Source organism: Oculina patagonica, chromosome 10, assembly GCF_052425735.1.
Source record: "Oculina patagonica isolate OP01 chromosome 10, crgOcupat, whole genome shotgun sequence".
Classification (NCBI taxonomy): Eukaryota; Metazoa; Cnidaria; class Anthozoa; order Scleractinia; family Oculinidae; genus Oculina; species Oculina patagonica.
The window spans coordinates 11,801,871-11,825,237 of NC_135767.1; the positions used below are offsets into that span (position 1 = coordinate 11,801,871).

The 23,367-nt window shown below is 38.9% G+C and overlaps 2 protein-coding genes and 1 pseudogene across 3 annotated transcripts; 2 read left to right on the forward strand and 1 right to left on the reverse strand.

The window, feature by feature from the left end:
- Window positions 1-70: 70 nt before the first annotated feature.
- LOC144628542 (uncharacterized) lies at window positions 71-7,573 on the forward strand. Of its 2 annotated transcripts, none has more exons than XM_078486658.1 (3): window positions 71-325; window positions 2,741-3,163; window positions 6,733-7,573. In XM_078486658.1, the coding sequence occupies exons 1-3, from the start codon at window positions 265-267 to the stop codon at window positions 6,852-6,854; spliced, it is 606 nt and encodes a 201-aa protein (XP_078342784.1). In that variant the 5' UTR covers window positions 71-264; the 3' UTR covers window positions 6,855-7,573. The 2 variants fall into 2 exon arrangements, with proteins under 2 accessions (XP_078342784.1, XP_078342785.1); XM_078486659.1 differs by having other exon boundaries at window positions 2,767-3,163.
- Window positions 4,108-5,435, reverse strand: LOC144628516 (beta-1 adrenergic receptor-like; annotated as a pseudogene).
- An 8,511-nt stretch (window positions 7,574-16,084) lies between the features above and the next one.
- On the forward strand, window positions 16,085-21,091 carry LOC144628547 (uncharacterized). Its single transcript, XM_078486665.1, has 2 exons — window positions 16,085-16,224; window positions 19,937-21,091. The coding sequence occupies exons 1-2, from the start codon at window positions 16,170-16,172 to the stop codon at window positions 20,332-20,334; spliced, it is 453 nt and encodes a 150-aa protein (XP_078342791.1). The 5' UTR covers window positions 16,085-16,169; the 3' UTR covers window positions 20,335-21,091.
- Window positions 21,092-23,367: the final 2,276 nt, after the last annotated feature.

Genomic DNA, 23,367 nt, shown 5'->3' on the forward strand with positions numbered 1-23,367 from the left:
GTCAGGAAGACCAAAAATACCAGGTTTGTTGACTTGGGTAAATGTTATACTTGCGTGTAAAGCTATTTAAATTTTACTGTGTCGTTACGCTATAAGAGGGAGAGAGGGAGGGGGTCTCTCTCCATTCATCACCCCCTAGGAATTGTTTAAACTTCCCGTGCCAACAATGAAATATGATATGGCATCGATATTGCAGAAGGCCTTCAAAAATTCGGGATGTTTTTCGAGCACGCAATTTCCTTTCTCTGAGTTTCTGTAGACGACATGAGGACTTTGGCAATTATGCTCTTGCTAACTACATCGATGTCGTTAAATAACACTGCAGGTAGGTGCTTAATATAATTATAACGAGGTTTGATCGTTGGAGATAAAATATAAGTATTATTATGTATAAAGTTCTTTATGCTCAGCCAAGATGGTGCGTTTCGAATATCTGATACATATCTAAAACTCTCTAGTTAAAATTTTCTTAAACCTTTTTTCTCGCTAAAATGTTTCGTTCACAGTTTACCACTGAAACTTTTTGCTCCTCTTCTCCGTAGCTATCCATACTGCAGACAATTATAGAAATGCGTGCATTTAGCATGAGCATTGTTTTCGAATTTTCAAAACGCATAGATTCCGTGACTATAAGAGAATCTTTCCAGGAACGCAATATCATATCATATCATGATCATGCTACAGTGTGCATAGCAAATCAATTACAGCAAATTATTGCTACACTGCGGTATCGCTTGGATTTACTAAGAGCTGAAGTTTAAAAATTAAAAACTCTTGGCACATTTTTCGAAACGATTTTCTTAATTCGAGAAAGAAAAAACGCAAATACTTAATTGGAAGCTATTTCATAATATCACTGAACAAGCTTATAAAATCGTATTTAAATAGTTTTAAACATTTTAATGTCGAAACCATTTAACTTAAGAACTTTTTTAAGGTTTTTGTATTCGCAAAAAAGCATATTGGCAGTTAAACGTGAAAATTGTCAATAATAAATGATCAATTGGCTAAGGAAGCCGATATATATACTTAAAACATCCGAGAAGCATGCTGTAAGATATTCGCGTGTTTTCCGAGGAAAGAGTTGTTATTAGTAATGACAGGAATGTCAGTATCGCCTTGGAAAATATATGCTTTGAAAGTGAAAAATGTTGATGGCTAGAGCGGAGAGCATTAATTGACTTTAGTTTGTTAAAAACAGGAAATTACCGTCATAATTCCCACTCATTTGGCTCACGCAGTTTCAATTATTCAATTTTTAATCCCAAATGTCTAAGTCGTTACAAACTATTGTCTGGATTAAATGCAAAAGCAGTATCCAGCAGCCTGGTTACTGTTGGCATATTTTTATTTTGCGGGGCCTTCGTATTTTTGAATATTTTAGCAAAATATAGTCTTGTTACAAAAGGAATAATTCCATAAATTAAATATATTCATAGAACGAGTTGTTTCAGAGTACGCAGATTGTCTGCTTTCAGTATTATATTTTACTGATGTAGAATATCGAGTGAAGGTTAATTGTACGACACTTCTCTATAGTAATCGTCTATATCTTAGTGTGAAGGGGTCCCAGGGGTTTTTCGGGAACAAGCCTGGGAGCAGGATAGTTTATTTCAAGAGACCTTTTTCAAAGGCGGCGGAGCAGGAAGAGGGGGAGAGAGGGGGGGGGGGGGGGGGGCAGCTCAGCCCCCTCACCTTTCAGTGCCGAAAGAACCACTAGTACAGCATAAAATTGGTTTGTAAAGAAAAAAATCGTGTTATCAGATCGTTCTTGACGAGTATTGGGGGGAACAACGAGCCTCCGACGTCCAACAACCCAAAATTGAAGCACCATGCAGCAGGATCGTCTGAACCGCCTAGTAATGTATTGCCAAAAATCGATTACAGACACACTGTAAAAAGACACTGTGAAAGACATTTTAGGATATTTGAGAAGGGGAATTCGCCCCAAACCCCCCGGGGGTTTTGTTGGCGACAGACGGTGGGCTCCGCTGCCTTTGGGTTGTTGGAGATTATCGAGGCGGATGCTTAAGAACAGTGGCTTTTTATGACCGTTTCACGCACCGTTAGTTTCTGTCACGGATTCAGGAAAACGGTGATCACTTGATGATGAATTTTGGCTTTTAAATTCTTAGCTGTACAAAATGGGAATTCTTCAATAGACATGACCGTGAAAAAGTCCAACAAACTTGCAGAATACTATGCAGCATCTTTACCGACACGAATTGGTCCGGAAAAAGAGTTCACCTACAATACCCGCCATGCTGGAGAGCTACACGATAAGACATCAAAAACAAAGCGACGTAGTTCAGTAGTCAAGCTTGACTTTTCTTTGTTTTGGTGCGTAGCCTGTTCTCCAGCAAGACGGATTTTGTGCCAAGTGACTGTATGCTGCAAAGGGCCCATTCAGGGACGGATTGAGGATTTTTCTTAGGAGGGGGTGGACCGATAAACCGCATAGGTTTTTTTTTTCTTTTTCGCAGAATACCAGTTGTATTCTGAAAGCAACATGTCATCTCAGAGGGAGGGAGGGGTGTGCGCATCCCCGCACCCCCCCCAGATCCGCCCCGCCATTCCTCGAGGTCGATCAAAGATCACAATTACTCACGTGACAGCTTTTTCAAATTCGCGGAAGGAACAAACGGTGCGTGAAACGGCCTGAGAAAAAGAGCACGACTATTATTATAAGTAACCTACTTGCATTTAGATTGCTAAGAAAAAATGCATTTTGATGTTACAGCTCGTTCTTTCCAATTCTTACACAAGAAAAGAGTTACCCTACAATGTCTTAATGATTTCATGGTGTTAAAAATGAACCTTGAAGACATCCCAAGCATCAAACCATCTTCACTTCATCTACGACACTTTTCATGCAAGCCATATCACGTGACGAACACTACTGCCCTGTTCAAAGTTCCTTTTCAAGGATGCGGGACAACCCACGTGATTAAAGACAGCTATATTAAGTTTACGAACATTGTGGAAAATTCATTGTCGAAGAACGAATCGCGTGCGAGTGTCTCGCCACGCGCGTTAGTCTCGCACGCACTCGATTTGCATTTTCCATTCACCTGTTATTACCGTCAGAAATATCTCATTACCATTCAGGAGGGAGAGAGGCCTGGGACAGAGAATAACAGAGGAGAGAAACAAAGGCTTGAAGGTGAGATACAGCTGAATCCTGATAACTGAAACCCTCAATAACTCGAACCTCCCGCTAACTCAAACCTTTTTCGATTCCCCTTCAGGTCATTTTCTTACTAATTTTGCCCTCAATAACTCGACCTCCCGATAACTCGAGCCTAATTTAATTTCCCTTGAAGGTTCGAGTTATCGGGATTCAACTGAAATGTCAATATCGTCTTGTTACCATGGTGATAGCTTGACTTACAGTTTGCGGCATTTTGATGCACCCTTTCTTTGTTTTGAAAATTTGTTATTAACCACGAATGATCGACTCAGAAAAATAGTCCTTACAGTATTTTGATGTTTTGTGGAATTTGACAATATAACCAAACAAACTTTACGACTCAGTGCATTGAAGGATTTTGTAGGAAAATCCTTACAGTACTTAGACTACTAACAGTCTTTAACAATACCTAAATACAGCTTACAAAAAACGCTACTTGGACTACAAGCAATTACAATAACACCACAGGGAAAGAGAAAGAGAAGGAAAATACAGGAAGAGATTATATAAAGTGAAAAAGAGTGATTGCACTTAAGATTTTAAAAAAAAGTAACCTATGTTCCTGTCAGAGATTAGGAGTAGAAAGTTAAGTAGGAAAAAAAGAGAAAACAACAGGACGTAAGATATTAAACATACCTTATGAATCCCGCAAAAGGTTTCCATTTTTTAATTTCTCCACTTTTTGTTTCTATTTCACAATAAGATTTGAGTAGACCTTATGAAATACGTTAAGTTTGGGTACATTTCCTTTGTTTTAGCTAGCCATATGTGATATGTAATCTCTGGTCTTTTTTTTCTGTATGTATTGTTGCACTTCAATAAAAAAAAAAGGAAAATCCTGGGGTGCCCCCTCCGTACCGCGGGGAAAAGCCTGCGCTTTGAAATGTTTACATTGATACCACAGAGGTGTTTCTTCATATTCCTCTTGGGGCTATGTTCGCACTGTATTTTCATGTCCATTGTTCAATGTCTCATTTCCTTGTTGCTCATCTTCTTCAAGGCTAGCTCTATTTTCTCCTTGTTCTACATTAGCAACGACTCCAACCTGTCTGGGTCCAAAGATTTTCGTTTCGAGTTCCTTAGATTGTGCAACAGTTTTTCTTGTCAACAACTGAATAAAAGCTACACAAAAATATTTTATTCTAACAGCGTAAATCAACGGATTAAACAGCGAATTCAGTGCTGGCAGGAAAGTAACAAGAGAAAAAACAATGTTTTCTACATTCGCAGGAATTCTGTCCTTAAAAGGAAATATTAATAACAGCGCAGAAGCGCACTGGGATATAGCACAGAAAAATTACAAGCAGAACAATAGTTGTCGTATAAAAAGCTTTCTTGTTTTTGAGTAATTTTTCCTTAGCTTCTAAAGAAATTTGGTTAGCCGCAATTTGTTTCTCGTTGCGGCGGACTGCCTTGTAAACAGCAATATTAAAGTAAACCATTACGCAGAGATAGAGCAAAAGTAATACAGAACTTACTATTATTGTCACAAAGTGTTTGTGTGTCATCAAGAGATATTCCATGGGCAGGAGGATCGCTGCAGCCCACGCCAGACCAGAGGCTATGAGGATACGAACTTCAGTTACCCGGTTATCGTGCGTGAAAGGGTGTTTTATCGCGAGATAACGCTCTGCACTCATCAAAAGCAAATGATTAAATGACGCTACCAAACATTTGCCAGTAACACTTAATTGTACGGTAGATAAAGTGCAAAAGCTTTGTTCTTGACCGTTAAGAAGTAAACTTGCTCCAGCGATATGCAAAGGTTGAACAACAAGTCCAACTACAAGGTCAGTTGTGGCTAACAAGGCGAGTGCTATGTCAGATTTTGTGCGAAGCTGTCGGTTGGTTTTCACTGCCACAATCACCAGGATGTTTAGCAAAATGATGAGAGGACAGGTGAGAGCGTTAACGGCGATTCTGACGGTCAAAATGGGGTGAAGATCGGGAGAATTCTTCGTAGGATTTACAGCAAGAGAATCGAAACCACAACTTGGTAATGTGGCGTTGTCTGTGGTGTGATTCATCTTTGATTGATTACTGAAATCAGTCTGCGTGTACTTTAGTTCATTTAGCGCGAACGTCCTTATCTGGAAACTACCAGAAAATGTAAAACCAAAGTGTAAGGCATTTAACGAGTAAAACAATAGTTACACTGGAAATGAAACAGGGTTGTATAATACATATTTACTGAAAAGCAGTTTCATTCTCCGGCCAAGGTACTAATTTCCCTAAAGGAAACTTGAGATATTCATTAGTATAGAATGTGAAACAATGGTTTTCAAACATACTATGAGAACAGGAGGAGAAGGCCGTGAAGCGACAGCAGACTGGCGACGGAGAGACCGGCTGGAAGCTCGAGAACGTTTTATCTTTTTATACAAAATCTAGTGGGATTTGGAACCGGTTATGGCACATTCGAGCCAATCTGAAAGGCTTTTTTTGAAGACAAGACTTCTGGAGTGGGGGCGTTATTCTTTCGATTTTCCGCCATCGGCTTTTCTTCTTTTTTTTTTCTTTTAACGTAACGTAAAGCAGCTCTTCTTTTTCTGCTTCACAACTGAGAAAAACTTACTTCAATTCAATGTTAAAGAGTTCTTTAAGGCTTGCCAGTGGTTTATCACCTTTGAAACGGTGCGTTATGTGACCTCGCCACAATACAATGCATTGTTTTGAACACTGAAAACACCTGTTTTGTACTGTATTGAATTCTTTACAATATTCATTCAAAGTATTGTTTATGTGTGTGACATGCGCCGTTTCTATTTATCTGCATGTAACTTTAATTTAAAGACAAGGAAATTTTTTTCACTAGTTTTCCTTTCCTTTAACTTATTGGTAGATTTTATGTTGCCTGACCCATAGAAAAAGTAGAGGGCTGGGTCAGGGGGATCTGAACCTCCCGCTTCCCGTACTTTTTACTCACGCTTCCCGCCTCTTTCCGAGGTGGTTCCCTCCTCTTTTTCTCATATCTATTGCGAAATATAACGAAATTTTTCGGGATTTTACTCGTTTTCCTTCCAAGTCCCGCCACTTTAAGAATCCCGCTTCTCGCCCTCTCTTCCTCAGCCTCCCGCCCCTTTCATCCCGGTCTCCCACCCTCCAGTTCCCCAGCAAGAAAAAGGCCACTAGAAGAATCGAGACATCCTCAACAGTGACGGTTACAAAAGAGGTGTATTTCCGAGCATGCCCTCTTCTATTTTTTCGCACCTTTTCCTTTTATTTAGATTTGTCCAGTATTGAGCTACAATGTAAATGGAAAACTACTTTTAGGCCTTTAAGTTGAGTTGGTTAAGTAAAAGCATTGATGAATATAAATGACTGTTAAAGTTTTTCCACTGGAAAATCAAAAATTTTGAACCTATTTCTAATTCAAATTAGTCCTAACCAAGTTTACAGTCGATTGAAAAGCTAACCAACCCAACCCAACGATAAAGGTTGATTCCATTATAATACTACCTTAGGTGCAATTAAAGTGTACATTGCGGAGGGAATGTAAACAAATTCTGAATCACATTCGCTCTTTCTTTCTTTTTTCCCAGGTCATGCAAACCAGTCAAGCTCAGAAATAAACGAGCCATCTTCCAATGGGAAAGTGATGTTACATTCTTCTCGTTACGCCGTATCAACTGTACTCGTGTTCTTGATTATTATCTTCAGCTAGCGAGCAGTCTTAGGGTACTGTTCACGCGCGAGTTATATGGCGTAGATGCCATTGAAAGAACATTAAGAAATTCATTGAAAGGATAAGCGCGAGGAAGAAAATACAATGGAAACTCTATTGAGCGGACAGTTACTAAAGTCCCGAAAATATTGTCAGTATAATACTGTAATTAAAACCCCTTTTAAGCGGCCACAGGGCAAACCCCTGTTAGCGGTCAGTTGCCATCTCCCTGAATTTCGAAGGTGACCGATTAATAGTGGTTCTACTGTAGAAAAAAAGAAAAGAAAAAGAAAATGCGGGAAATAAATATATGTTATTTGCCGGCCGGGAGGTCCGTATTGGGAAAAACTGTACCCGAGGTCTTGCGTACGGCCTGAGGCCGCAGGCCGAGGGCCGTGCTCAAGACCGAGGGTACAGTTTTTCCCAATACGGACCGACCTAGGCCGGTAAATAACGTTTTTATTTTTTCCTACTTAAGTTTGTTTGGATTTAAGAAACCGTGAAAAAATCTGTCACAAAATCTTTGTTTGTATACGCGCGGATTTGATTTCAATGTCGAGTCCGACTTGATCGACAAGCAAGAGTCGAGCATTAAGCAAGACAAACATTAATTCCGAATAAAATAGCTTCGCTTAAAATGAACCGTACTCAAGAAATGTTAGAGCTTAATTTACACTGCAGAAAATCAAGAAAAGTAAATGAAGTCATACTAAAATAAAGCACAAATATGCCACAAAACCTAACACTTTTAAATTGATTTCGGCTTCCCGAACAATTCCCTATAAGCTTAAATGTTTTGAAAAGTCTTAATAGAAGCTTTGCAACTTTGCTAAGCCTATTTTTCTGATTCAAAAATACTCTTTGACCGAAAAGCAGTTTAACAAGCTATTAATACACTTGTATTTAACAAATTAATAATCTCTGCGTTGATTCTTATTCTGATAAACAGGGCCAAACTGAATGAAATGCGTAGCGTCTACGTACGGCACAATATTGTGGTAATTAATTTGTCCGTTTTTAATCAAAGAATCTCATTTCCTTGAATGATGGTAAATAGTGTTCTGTTTAAGCAAAAAGTGACAGATAAACAATGCAGTTTAGCACATAGATAGAGTCTAAAAAATCGAATGAATTTTACCGCAATGGCGTGAAAATCATCGCGAGATGAACAAACAACGGCAAACTGCGAACGGTAAACTACAACTCGATTTTGTTGAGAAATAAATAAATACCTCGCCTTTTGAAGAACTTTGAGGCCTTTAATTCCACTGCTTTTTTGTCCTTTAGCATTAACAATGGATGGTGAGGCTATTTTTGTCTTTGGAGAGCAAAACTTTCATGTGTTCGTTAGACTCAAAGGTGCAAAATGATTTCGCGCCGTGAGCGGTCCGTATGCGGGTTCTGGATGAGAAAAACCGGACTGCTGGAGCGCGCGCAATTAGCCAATCAGATTAAAGGATTCAGGATTCCGGACCGCTGAGATGCTTGAGAAAAAAATAATATGCAATATTTATAGCCGTCGAGGTTATCGAGGGTTTCAGGTGAAGAACACAAATGCAAAAAAAATATAAGTATGGTAATTTTGCTAATTTTATTGCCCGAGCTTTTGTAAAAAGAAGAATGCATTGAAAATTAGTGTATTTTACACAGTAGTGTAGCAGCACTCGTAAGCTTGTAATTCTACTGGTCTGGTCCTCTAGTGTAGCAGTTCCTATTGATCGATAAATCTTCGTAAACCAATCAGAATCCATTTCCACTCCAACAAGAATATTTTAAAAGATGGCCGCCACGTTCGCCAGTGGACTCGATTTTCAAAGCCAAAGTTTCGCATCATTGGAGTGTTAACGTACATTTAAAAGATTGAAAATGGAAAGAAACAGTTTAAAAAAAAAACTCAATTCTCGCTACGATAGCGAGAGAATTTGCCAAAGAAATTACCGAACTCAAAACCGTGGTACAGGAGCAGAAATCCGAGCTCGATAGCTTAAAAAAAAAGGATGGAAAAAACCAAAACCCAAAACAACGCCCTAGAAGACGAGCTTTTTGCCGCTAGGAACAAAATAGATGAGCAAGAGGAGGAAATCGCTGAGCTCTATCAACTTCAGGACAATCTAGAACAATACACGAGGAAACAATCACTTGAAGTTTGCGGTATTCCGGCGAGCGCATATACTTCGACCGAACAAGCGATACTTAAAGTTGCCAGTGTTCTTGATGTTCCAATGACACCTGAGGACATAAACATCTCGCACACAATCAAGAGCAAGGGTGCAGGTACCATTCTGGTCAAATTTCAGAGTCATAAAGCAAAGACCAGACTTTACAAAGCCAGAACAAAATTGAAGAACCTAAGGTTCAATGATTTATTTCCGGACGCGTCAACCGCTACTCGTGTTGCAGCAGGAACGGGACGAATCTTCATAAATGAAAATCTCACGGGCTTCAGAAAAGAACTGCTTAGGAAAGCGAACGTAAAGCGCAAGGATGGACTAATTATCAGTGCCTGGTCAATGGATGGAAAGATCTTCGTAAAAACCTCGCCGGAAGGCACCCCCATAAGGATTTATGAAGAGGAAGATCTGGAAAACTTATAACATTCTCCACAATGCAAACATTCGATCATCAATTACACTGAACGGACCAAGAAAGGTACATGTACGACTATATTACAAAACGACATAAGGACCAGACTTGCAATTTCTTTAACTATTATCATTTAATTCGGGTAGGGAAACGGATCTGGCGAAGGAACACTCACTCACTCGTTTGTTTTGTTGTTGGTTTGTTTCCTTTGTTTGCTTTTCTTTTTTTTTTTTTCTTTCGAATTCGCTTGTGGGTTATTAAGTGTTTGCTTTATTATTTTTTGTACGTTACTTATTTACTATGCAGACGTCTGTAAAATTAGATATTTTATCGTTGAACGTTCGAGGGATACGGGATCAGACTAAGAGAAGGAGTATTTTTTCGTTCTTGAAAGACTTTAAAGCAAATATTTACTTTCTTCAAGAAACTTACTCTGACCTGAAAGATGAAATTATCTGGAAAAATGAATGGGGAGGTGATATATTTTTCTCTCATGGCACCAACCACAGCAAAGGTGTCTGTATTCTGATCAACCCTACTATTTTTTGTCAGGTGGATTATTGTTATAGCAACAATTCAGGGAGAATAGTGCTAATTACGATTACACTTGGCTCGCAAAAAATATCTCTTTGTAACATCTACGCGCCAAACAACCAAACAAATCAACTTGAGTTTTTGCAGGAGCTGAACAACTGCATAATCGACAAAACAGAACTGACCACATTAATTGTTGGAGGGGATTGGAATTGTACGTTGTCGAAAAAAGATAAAATTGGAGGCACGGCATGGGCATCAACAAACTTTAGGAATTTGCTAATAACTACAATGGATATGTTTGATCTAATAGACATCCAGAGAGTACGCCACCCAATATTACGTAAATTCACGTATGAATCAAAAGCAATAGGAATGAAATCTAGGATAGACTTCTTTCTTTTGGCTAAAAACCTAACAAAGAGTGTAAAGAAAACAGAAATATATCCATCAATTGCACCCGACCACAATGCAATTTACATATCTTTACTTTGGTCCTGTGAAACCCCAAGGGGACCCGGACTCTGGAAATTTAATAACACTCTTTTAAAAGATGAAGAATACGTGGAAATGGTTCGTGAAACGTATTCAAACACCGTAAAATATTATCGTCAGGTAACAAACAAGGGCCTACTGTGGGAATTAATTAAAATGGAAATTAGGAATGCGACTATCTCGTATATGAAATACAAAGCAAAAGTATTCAGAGATCGGGCAGAGGAAATTAGACACCAGCTCGAAGAGCTAGATGACACTATCTGTAATAACTTTTTCTCGCCGGACACAAATCAACTTCTGCTACACTATGACAAACTTAAATCCGAACTTCAGTCTCTGTATGAAACAAAAGGGAAGCAAGCGATGTTCAGAGCGAAATGTCGTTGGGTGGAACAGGGTGAACGCCCAACAAAATACTTTTTCAACCTACTGAGAAAAAAGAAACTATAATAAAAAGACCATTAGGGAAATATGCATAGAAGATGAATCAACAACAATCAATGCTAAACAGATTCTCGACCAAATCGAAGCTTATTTTAGAGACCTGTATACATCAGCAAAAACTTTCTCTCATGATGAATACAACGAATTTACACAACATCTACAAATCCCAAAACTTTCAGATTAAGATCGGGATAGCTTGGAAGGTCCTCTGAGCTATGAAGAGTGTAAAAATGTACTAGAATCTTTTCAAAATGATAAGTCGCCAGGTGAAGACGGATTTACCGTAGAATTCTATAAATTTTTCTACGACCTATTAGCGGATGACACAAATCTCTTTTGTGCAGATTTAATTTCAGTGGAAAAAGCTTTAAATATAGTCAATGACTTCGGTAGGATAGCTGGTTTACAGCTAAACATGAAAAAAACAAAAGCGATTTGGCTTGGAAAATGGGCCAACAATAAAACCAACCCCTTGGACATGAAGTGGATGCATACTCCTGTGAAGATTCTAGGAATTCATTTCTCGTATGACAAGAAAGGCAATGATGACCTTAACTTTAGCTTGAAATTAAGAAAGCTACAAACAAAACTGGATATGTGGAGTGCTAGAAGTCTCACGCTAATTGGGAGAGTATTAATAACCAAAACGCTGGGTATCTCACAGATCATTTATTCCGCGTCAAGTATTGAAGTCCCAGATACAGTTGCAGGGACGCTAAAAAAGAAATTGTTCAATTTTATATGGAGAAAAAAGAAGGATAAAATAAAACGAACCGTTCTCTACCAAAATTTAGAGAAAGGTGGGCTACGTATGACAGATGTAGATCTTATGTTTAAAGCCTTGAGACTAGCATGGATCCCCAGACTCTTGAACGCTGGAAATACAAACTGGTGTTCTGTGCCAAACCACTATTTCAGAAAACAAGGGGGCTTATACTTTCTTTTAAAATGCAACTATGACACAAAGTACTTTCCTCAATTGCCAGCCTTTTACAAGAACATTCTCAATTTCTTTCAAGAATTAAAAACGCTTTATGGTTACGACCAAGCAAGTGATTTAGTATTATACAATAATAAAGAAATTCAAGTAGATCAGAAACAACCTTTCTCAGCAACTGGATGGAGGAAGGAATTGTTTCTATAAAAGACTTGTTGAAGGAGGATGGTAGATACCTTTCATTCCAAGAATTTAAAGAAAAATTTTCATGCAACACAAACTTTCTTCAATATTTTCAGGTTATCAGTGCCATACCTGACCGGTTACGGTTGAAAGCGAGACAACTAGAGTCGTTTAATAAACAGGTCTTCACAAGTAATGACCATCTCTTCCATTTTAACAGTAATTTCACTTTCAACCTTGATAAAGCCAAATCAAGAGACTTCTACAATCTCTTCATTGATACAATTCACACCGGAGGTCCGACCGGTCCCAAAAGATGGAGTGAAACACTTTCTTTAAATGATGAACATTGGGCAAAGATATTTAAATTAACACGAAAACTTTGCAAGGAAACGAAACTAAAAGAATTTCAATTTAAATTGATTCATAGAATCGTTGTGACAAAGAAAGAACTATTCAAATACGGTATTAAAACAGACGATAGATGCTGCTTTTGAGGGGAAAAAGACTCTATCAACCACACTTTTATTCACTGCTCTTTTACGAAATCATTCATACAAAAAGTCATTCTGTGGTTTAATACAACGTACAATTTACAGATCTCTCCAACAATAGAGCAACTTTTATTTGGAATTACCTCTAACTTATATGAGAAAAGTATGACCAACAAATTCAATTACTTTACACTACTTATGCGCTACTATATCTATAATTGTAAATTAAATAATAAGCCTATTGTCCTCCATGACTTTGTGAATGCTGCACAACAAAGAGAACTAATTGAAAACACCGTTGATAACTCAGGAACCAATAGAGGGTAAAATATCTCATCTCTCCTTAACGTGTAAGGAGTTATATTGTAAGTAACAAAAAAGAGGAAGAAGATTGTCACCGTAGCTGACTAAGTAACTAAGTAACTAAGTAACTGTACATAGAGTAGTTAAGAAAAGTAGGGTAATTTGTAGTTTGTGTTTAAGTCTGCGTAGTATTGTAAGTAATTGTATTGTTGTGTGTTATTAATAAAAAAAAATAATAATAAAAATAAAAAAAAAGAAGAGCAGCAAGCGATGAAAACTTGTTTCGACAAACTGCAGTCTTCATTTGAGATTCGATGCGAACCATCAGTGGAAGCGATCTTTAACAGCTTTTAAAAGCCTGTGAAGATGGTTTTTAAGAACGAAGATGATCCAGAAGGTTTTTTCAAGTGTCAGAGAAAAGAATCTGGACGGTTAGCTCGAAATTTGAAGCGAAAAACTAAGGTAATTTTTCTTTTATTTTGCTTCGCACGTGTTTGGATCTATTCGCGATATGAGCACATGTTCTTCAAAATGCGACTAAATACTTTTCGGATCGCCAATTTTATATGTTAAGAAACTCGCCTTTACCACAAATAGTGTCTTTCGTCCTGTTTGGGAATGTAAAGCTTAATTTCTTTGGTTAAAACTCGTTTTGTAGGGATTATGCAGATGTGAGTAGCGACACGTACACAGATTCAATGTAACATGAGCTCTGACCAGCCGTTGCCATTGTAACTGAAATGATATCCTTCTGTTTACGTAAAAAATAACAGCCCTCTAAGAGGTCATGTGGTTACCAATATTTTAACAGACTTGTGTTTACAGTCAAACTGAGGAAATAGTGAATAGCTAAAATGGGTCTGGAATGTTCATAGTGTAGTTATGATGAAAGTAGTCCAACCCCCCTCCTCCCCTCCCCCCCCCCCCCCCCCCACTCTCGCCTTCAATTATTTTACAAGAAATCAGATCGACAAAAATTTGTTAAAGATTTTCTTAGAGATTTTTGGTGAACGTAGTTGTCGTAGGCTTTCTTGCAAAACAAATAACCGATATTGATGTTGGCGGGTCTATTAAATCGGAATCATATTAAAGGCAACGGGTTGACCCTTTTCTGCAAAATATAACGATCTCCTTATACTCAGAGATAAATTCAGACATTGATTCCAAGCAATATAAATGTAAATAACATCTCACTGCATTTCAGACCATCTGCGTTCGTATTGTACGTGGTACACAACTCTTACCTCGATTTGATCGATTCATCGGTTGTATTTCGCAGTTGACGATCAAGATCAATAGACATTCTATTATTACTGCCTTCTTGTCGTGTAGGCCACATTCAAATTTGCGGGGGGATTGGGTAATAACCTTGTCACGCATTCTACCAAAATTTGTAGCGATCGGACGAAGAATAAATTTTTGGTAATTTGTTTAGCCATCGTTCCTGAAGAAACGATATTTAAAGGGCAGTACGGGAAAGAGTTTTATGGCCAGAAGTTATTAGGTAAATCCTTGTGCCGTTTCAGGTACGCTTTCGTTCTTCCTTCGTGCTTCGGAAAATATTACTTAGAAGCAATATCCACTTGCGAAGAATCATGTTCCAACTACGTTCGGCCATATGCACGTGGCAATCATCATATTCTAACTACGTTCGCCCATATGCACGTGCCAAGCATCATGTTTCAACTACGTTTGGCCAGCGGCTCATCAAAGCAGTCGATTCTCGATCGTGGACAGTTCGAAAGCGCCATAATGATTGTGAAAGTAGCTTTTTTTTATTCGGAATCCCCATATTTAACTAAATCCTAACAATTCATCACCGTAACTCATATATCCTTCTAAACAATAGTATTGTAATCGTAAAAAGCTACCTGGAGAACTTGACAAATCCTCGTGCCGTCTCGGTACGCTCTCGTTCTTACTTCGTGCTTCGGAAAGTCTTACTTACATTACTTACACATATAGTAGCATTATGGTTACCTTGGTAACCACAAAAATCGTAGTTCAGAGCAGATTTGGTCGTGTTTTGTCTGCTTTTCAGGACCGATTTTTCTTAGAACAAGGGAAATGTTTTTTTTAATAGACCTCAAAATTTGCACTGAAGAGCGCTTTTGCACAATTTCAGTTTTGGCTAAATTTTGTAACTTTTTACTTGGAATAAAATAGAACGTGCAACTGGTTAGTTTTGTATATTTTTGTTGTGACAAGAATGAGTTAAATTAATGGCGAATCACGCTATTACCGCAGTGTAACATATAATGACAACAAACCATGAGATTGCACAGTGCGCTAATCGGACTGAAAATCATCTTCAACAGATGCATGCAAATTTTTTTAAAAAAACTACCCAACGCGATGGCCAAATAAAATTTTAATTCTCGATAAAAGTTTTATTTAAAATCCCTTAACTCAAAAGCATTCTAGTCCGCACTTCCTAACCGTTGGTTACCACTAGTTTATGTATTTATTTAGATCTATAGGCCATAAAATAATTCAGTCGTTTATTTTGCCTGTCACGCAATATTTCTTCCCAACGAATTGCGTTCCCGCCATCTAGTTTCAGAAGTTGTAAAGCGGCGTTCACACGACAAAATAAAGTTGGCAAACTCATGTTGGTGTGTGTGAACGACACAACAACAGTTGGCAAACAAGTTGGCAAACTGTTGGTGAGAATAGAAAGTTCTATTTTGTCGCCAACAGTTTGCCAACTTGTTTGCCGTTACGGTTGTGTCGTTCACACACACCAACTTGAGTTTGTCAACACGAGTTGGCCCACCTTAGTTTGTCGTATGAAGGCCGCTTAAGAAAAACACTCGCGTAAGTTTTTCTATTTTCTTCATAATCTGAGAAACTGCAAAAACGCTGTGTCATCTCATGCGACACTTGTTAAAGAGTGATAATTTGCGGTTTGTGTCCAAACAGGAAAATAAACTAATTAGTAACCATGGTGCCGTGAAGAAGTATTTGTGACGCAGGTGACCTCTTTCCTTTTAATACCAAGTTGTTTTTCACTTAGTGGGGGAGGGTGAAGTTTGTCTGGAGTTCACTATTAATTCAAAGCATGTGACGAAACACAATGCATTTCTGGTGATGTATCAAGGTTTCATAAAGACAGTGTCTTTTCTTTACGAGAAAAAAACACGAAAATGAAATGAAATCAAACCTGGTGTGATAAATTCGTTTGACAAAACCCCCCAGCCCCCACCCCTCCATCTTGGGCATCCATGAAGGCTAATCATGTGTACGTGACCTGCTTCATTCTGTACAGTGCAGATCAAGTTTTGTTCTGATAAGAGAGACGTTTGTAGTGTGTTTACTTGTTCTCACAGAAAAGACAACATGAAAGTCGCTTTTTTTGTTTTTTTCGCATTCTTCTGTTCCCTTTGGACCATTGGTAAGTTGTGCTGTGAACGGTGCAAGAAAATGTAGCGGGAACATGCCCCAGGGACATGTCGCAGCGACACGTCCCCTCGTGTGTGCTGGTTGTTTTTGGCACGCGCAACACGAACTTTAAAGCTAATTTGTCTCCGCGACATTTGCATGGAATTCAACCCGTTCTTCGTGCAACATGTAACATGTCGCACGTACGGACAAAATGTTGCAGGAATTCGTGTTGCACGTGCCAAAAATTATAAGCATACACGAGGGGACGTGTCGCTGCGACATGTCTCTGGGGCATGTCCTCGCTACAGTTTCTTGTGTGTGTACACATTTTGCTACACGTCCCTGCTACATGCCCCCTCAGTGTAAATAACACATGGGGCGCTTTCCATTCGACCAAAAATTCTGGTTTGAGTTTCGGAAAATTCCAGTGGCGAATGGAGCATCATTTTCCAACTTTTCCGGTTGACTGCACGGAAGGCAAAACAAAATTTGCATATGGTCAGGTAGTGCTTCTAATATGGAAATTTCTACGGTTCATTAAAATAATAGACTGTCGCCGGTTTCCTACACATATAACTCGATATTGTTGCAAATAAAAAGCATTCCGAGCACTGAAATAAACGCCATGAATGACATCGTGGCCACAAATACAGGGACCTTTCAAAAGGCACACTACAAGCAACGAAAACGTCGCCAACCTAAAATGTTTAATGAGCAAAACAATGGCGTAGCCTGCACGCGCGTTATAAATATTTGTACATTTCTTTGTTCACCTAAGTTTTTTATTTGGAGTTTCAAGAATGCTTCCTTAAGGACGTTCGCGCGAAAATCTTCCAACATTGCAATTTTTCTTAAAATTTCACCAGAGCTAGTTTATTAGTTACTTTTATCAGAAATGTAAAAAAAAGTGGGGGTCACCGACTTCGTTTCCGAGATACGATAAGCGAAAGAGGGCGCGTATTTGGATAAATTTCACTTCGTCACTCGATATGACCTCAGCGGCTTCGGGCGACAAAATATTTTAAATTAATTGATGTAGGCTAACTTTCTTTGTCTGAATTTATTTTAGTGGGTCAATTATACAAATATATTTCGGTTTTGAAGTCCCTTAAGGAAAATCTTGCCTTAAAGAATTGGATTTGCGAACACTCGAGACTGGAAAATTTGACTAATTTGGTCGCGCGCGAGGGGAGAAAATGAAAAAATAACAAAGTTCCAACATTGGAAATTCGCTCATTTTTTGTCAATCAGTAGAGATTTATCGGTAAAGGTGGTATATCCCGAAAAAAGTGGGGGTCACCGACCGTTTAAGAGAGGAAACTGCAAGCGAAGTTAACGCAACGGCTACCAACCCTATACGTGTTTGGAAAGTTTTCTCAGCGCGCGCGCTCGTGCATGACGTGGCGTGACGTTGCGACATGAATAACGTGCGCAGTAAGGATGCGCATAAACAATTAGCGCGAACGTCCTTAACACATGTAGCTGCTTTCAGCTGCACAAATCGCTAAATTTTCTGCCGATGGAACTTAGGCTGAGTGTGAAATGGTAGCTTTTTCCAAAATTTCTGGAAAAGAGGACAACCTCGCAAGGTAGACCCAAATTTTCGAAAACAATTTCCGGGAACTTTCAGTTCCATTTGGTTTTGCTTCTGGAATTTCCGGGGTTTTCGGTTGAATGGTTCGCATTTCGGAAAGTCGACACTTTCCGGATTTTCTGGAAACTTTCCCAGGAAATTTCTGTACCATTCGTCCTTGTTCCGAAATTTCCGGAATTTTTTGTCGAATGGAAAGCGCCCATGATTTTGTCGCTGCTACATGCTGCTGCAACATGTCCCTGTGTCTTGTCCCCACGTGTGCGGAGACCTTTACAAATGTGCGAGGCACCGAGGCGTGCGAGGCAAGTCGGCGAGGCAAGGCAGCGGGGCGTGCGAGGCAAGGCAGCGAGGCATGCGAGGCAGAAATCTTTACTCCAAATTAAAAGGCTTGCCGCAAGCTACCTAAGCTAACTGTAGGCTAACCGTCATTTAGGCTTACCGAAGTGCTACTTAGGCTAACCGGAATGGATCGCCGCATGCCTCGCTGCCGCAATTTTCCCTTTCGTAAACAAGCGATGTCATTTTAAACAGTCGATGCCTTTCCTGACAACAGTCGATGTCATTTATAATGGTCGATGCCTTTTCCTGTAACAGTCGATGCCTTTAATTTGGACCAAATCGCGTAATAATCGCGTGAAATATCCACTGAAAGGTTCTTTCAAACTTCTTGAGAGTATCAGATGTTTGTTTAGAAATGTCAAGGGATTCCAAAAATTATTTTGGTTTTCTAGTTGACGAAATATCCGAGCTTCGCTATGTTCTCGACACTTAGAAAAACTTTGGCTCAGCCCGGAAGTAAGAAATACTTCACGCAAACGAACGAATGGATGAATATCTCGATAAAATTATTTTGGTTTAGAAGTGGACGAATTCTTCGAGCTTGTGAATACCATACATCGCTACGTTCATGACACTTACACCCGCTCATCTTTCGACGTGCAATACAAACAAGACGGATCGAAATCCGCCAATCACAGCCCAATAGCATGACCTTCTGAACTTGTAGGCTCATTTGCATACTGAACCAACACCGGTTTCAAGTGTCGAGAACGTAGCGATTTATGGTATAATTTTGAGAATCGCTTGGCATTTCTAAACAAACATAGAATATTCTCATTGGGTTACTTAAGTAAATAGAGATATTCATCCATTCATTCGTTTACGTGAGCTTTTCTGTCTTTTTTCTGTTTCAATATTTCTTACTTCCGGGCTGAGCCAAAAATTTTTTTAAGTGTCGACTGAGAACATAGCGATTTTATGGTATACCGAAGCTCGGATATTTCGTCAACTAGAAAACCAAAATAATTTTTGGAATCAAGAACATGCCCAAGGCTGAAATTTGGTTAAGAACGAATTTTATTTTTTCCTGTTTGTTGCAAGAGACAAATATATGTACTAAATAAATAAATCTTTATTCGAATCCTGACTTGTGACCACTTATTGGTCTCGTGAACATGTAGATATCGGTTAGGAATGAATTACTGCAATACCACTTTGTTTTTAAATTTTAAAAAATAAGAAAGTTCTAAAAACATTTTAGGCTCAAATCTTCGAAAAAAGTTAAGAACGTTTAGCCTCGGTCAAAAAATTAGACGTTCTTATATAAAAAAAGAGTGTATAACTTTTTGCTGATCATGAACTCATTCAGCTTCGTTTGATTTGAAAGGTCCTGTAGATACGATATACAAGTTTTTTTTTATCTTAAATAATCATGCAACTTGCTTATGAATGTCATGGCACATTTATGTACATCTAAAGGGACTGCCCTTTTTCGTTCGATAGTCAAAAGTAAAAACGATAAAATCTATTAATCAGCCTAAATACAATGGTTGTGAGCAATAAAAATGTTAATAAATGTGTACACCAACTTGTCTTGAATTTAGTGGGAGTAACAATTTTTTTCAGTCGCTTTGTGCTGCTAAAGAAACTGCCTGGAATATTCTCCAGGAGGGTGGCAACTTTGGCCTGAGAGTTACATGGTATTATTTTGCCAAACAAATAAATGTGAAAGAATAGAGCAGCATGGTGTTTATTACAAAATATTATGTAGAATAAGGCCATTATATTGGGGTACCACATGGAAAATTTTGTTGTTGCATACTGATAGGTTGTATTGCTGTCTTTACAGGTTCATTTTTACAGCGCTGGGAATGCGTCAGTTCAAGTTTATATGAAGATTGCCAAAATAAGTCAGCCATGGTCAACTGCACCAGATTTAATTCTGCATGTTTTCAAGCAGAGCTCATGTTTGAAAAAGGATCAGTGAAAACTCTTCACTTCCAAAAAGGATGCGTGAATAAAGACAATTGCCAAAGGTACGAAAGAGGGGATATTGATTTATGTAATACCCAAAAGTTGAAAGGATATACTGTGGACTGCCAAGCAAAGTGCTGCCATGAAGATGAGTGTAACAAGGGAAATCTTCTTGTCGAGAATAAAGGTAAAGAAGCATGTGTGACGCAGTTGAGGTCACTTTTCTTCTCCTTTCAGTTTGTTTCTCACTTAGTGGGAGAGAAGCGGGGTTAAAGTTTGCCTAGAATTTGACTATTAATTTAAGGTAGCTGAACTGGGTTTTTAGGGGTAATACCGCTCAAGTTTGAGAATTAACTTTGTCGCCATAAACAATGCTATCAAAAATCGATCACCACAGCTGTATAAGAAAATATAAATATTTTTATGACCAGTGTTATATTGAAATCGGACTTAGCAACGAAATGACGTGATTACGTTTTTTTCTTTCGCTCGTATTCCTCGGCAACAGGAGATTTTTCGCAAATTACTCAGAAGCTTGAACCACACATAGCCGCCTCAATGTTGGCAGAGTTTGATCAAATTCTATGAGAGCGCTTTAAAAACATTTGTGAATGAAGTTTTTGGGGCTCTAAAAACAGTCAAAAACATAGTAACGAGAAAATGGGGGTATTATCGAAAGCAAAGTGTAACAGCGTTTGGTAGCTGCCAAAACTCTTTAATTGTACGACGAAGTATACGGTTATTCCAGCTCGGATCGTACGAGCTAACAACGACTTACCGCTGGCCTACGCGGGCACAATACGGGCATCTCGAAGCTCTTACAACAACAACTGAAGTCTAAAAACACATATCGTAACATCTTTTCTTAATTGAAACAAAGTTAGTAGGTTAGTAAATGTTTCTAAGTTCAAAGCGTGTTCAGTGTTCACAGATCCGTTCCAGATCAATTGCCATAGTGTTCAAATGTTCAGTTTAGATGGAGGTTTGATAATCCTTCCACTGCGGGTCATTTGCATGAGCGGCTGGACAGGAGAGCTTTAATTATAATAATAATAATAATAATAATAATAATAACTTTATTTATCCTGGAAGAACATTTAGGGGAGGTTCTTCCTCGAACGGAGTTGGGTCTCCACTGCTCGCGGCAGGGTGAACGTCTGGTGAAGTCGTTGGTAAGTCAGTCGTAGTCCGTGGTGGTAAAGCAGTTAAAAGCAGTTAAAACGGGGGGGTCCAGTTGAGGCTCGGGTGCCTGTGCGGCAGGGTTTGCTTGAACAGGTTCAGAGACACTATCCTTTAATTGCACTGTGTAGAAACTTGCGATTTCTTCGATATATCGTCCCGCCAACCTCTACAAGGTAGGAACGCGGGGCCACCTTCTTAATGCAGACACCTCTTCTCCATTTCTTACTTGTGTCCTTTGAAGATGGTATCAATCTGATGGGCTGGCCAATTTCCAGTTTAGGAAGTTCTTTGGACCCTCGGTCAAAGTATTTCTTTGCCCTTCTTCGCTTTTTTGTTAGTTTTCTTTCAACATCTGACTGTATCTCAGGCTCAAGTAGGTGCTGTGCTACTGGCAGTGTAGTCTTGGTTCTTTTGGACATCAGTCTTTGCACTGGGTTGCTATCCATTCCCTCCGTGGGTGTATTTCTGTAATCAAGAAAACTCAACCACTGATCTTGATTATCCTTCGCTGCTTTCTTCTGAAGTGTTTTAGCAGTCTTCACAGCAGCTTCAACAAGCCCGTTTGACTGTGCATGGTATGGTGATGACGTGTAGTGCTCAAACTGCCAGTCGTGGGCAAATCTTGTGTATTCAGCACTGTCAAATTGTGGGCCATTGTCTGTGCACAACCTTCTTCCACTGGGAAAAAAATAGAAGGTACAAAACAAGAGCTTTGTAAGATATGTTTTGCATCTAATAATATATAGAGGATATGACACTTTGGCGAGAAGATATGAATTTTATGTTCGAGTGGCAACCACAATATCTCACGAGTGAGCGCAGCGAACGAGTGAGATATTGTGTTTGCCACGAGAACAAAAAATTCATATCTTCGAGCCAACGTGTAATGTTCTTTTTATTATATGGAGAGAAAATATCGGAAATTGCCCATTTTATTCTTTCCAAATTAAGGTTTACACAAATACGGGTGGGCTTCATTAAAATATAAAATACACTGAAGTGAAAAATACAAAATACCCGGTGCCAAGGATATAACATACAGCTGTACTCTAAACTAATTTTACAAACTAAAATTAATGTCATTGACTCTGACTTGAGTCATCTAAAACAGTGATTTTTAGCCTTTTTTCAGAACGAATCTTTGAACACTTTTCGGTACGACCGGGCTGATACACTTGCACATTTACCGTTCCGATTTGGCAGTTTTGAAATAAACTTCCAGAAGCTGCACCCGCTAAATAGCTATCCGACTTAGTTTTCTCCTCAATGGAGACAGCTGACAAGGTTTGGCTGGTATTGGCATCGTTAGACAATACAGCGGAAATCTGCTTCTGTTTCTTATCGGACAGAGATGAGTAGTTGTTTAAAGAGTTCACATTTTTATGTCCAGTAATCTGAATGATTTCGTTGTGTGGTATCTCGTTATCCACCAGCTTCTGGACCAAATGCTCTTGTGCTGTGATTTACGAGCTTTTTGTCTGAATCCAGGCCTGAATCTTGTACCTTGTTCTTCAGCATACTTCTCAAGGAATTGATTCCAAGCGGTGAGCATTTGAAGAGGGTCCTGAAGGGGTAAAATGGGAGCTGGGATTTGCTTCTTTTTGGGCTGGGAAAATGGGATTCGTGCACTGGGACTGGGATTTTACCACTGGGAATGGGAAAAAACACTTTGAATCAAAAGCCCTCTGGGCTTAGTGTCTCGTGTCACTTTTTAGAGTTTATTTAAAAAAAGAGATCGCTTTTCACGTCTATTTATTGCTTGTAAAGTTGATCAGTTATATAACTCCAATAACAGCAGAAAAAGATGACAGACATTGCACTGTATTGCACTTTGGTTCACTAAGCATACATTCTACTGTATACTTATACTATGACTTCCATGTGCTTTCTTCACGCTATATGAGATATCGCTTTGGGTGTTTATTCGTGAACGCTTAGCCTGTTAAGTGATAATGACATGCGAGTGGTGATGATTTTGTTAATTCTTATAACCTCTTCTCCTGATTTAGTATTGATATTGTGAGGAGAAATTTGGTTTTGGTCACTCTTGAGCCGGTCTTAATGTTTTTGTAACGCCAAAGCTACAACGCAGCGGCTGATGAACGTGTAAATTACAGTCATTTT

Coding starts and splice junctions, on each gene's coding strand:
- LOC144628547 (XM_078486665.1), top strand. CDS start 16,170: ATGAAAGTCGCTTTTTTTGTTTTTTTCGCATTCTTCTGTTCCCTTTGG. Junction 16,225..19,936: donor CTGTTCCCTTTGGACCATTG/GTAAGTTGTGCT, acceptor CTGTCTTTACAG/GTTCATTTTTACAGCGCTGG.
- LOC144628542 (XM_078486658.1), top strand. CDS start 265: ATGAGGACTTTGGCAATTATGCTCTTGCTAACTACATCGATGTCGTTA. Junction 326..2,740: donor GTCGTTAAATAACACTGCAG/GTAGGTGCTTAA, acceptor TTGATGTTACAG/CTCGTTCTTTCCAATTCTTA. Junction 3,164..6,732: donor AGAGAAACAAAGGCTTGAAG/GTGAGATACAGC, acceptor CTTTTTTCCCAG/GTCATGCAAACCAGTCAAGC.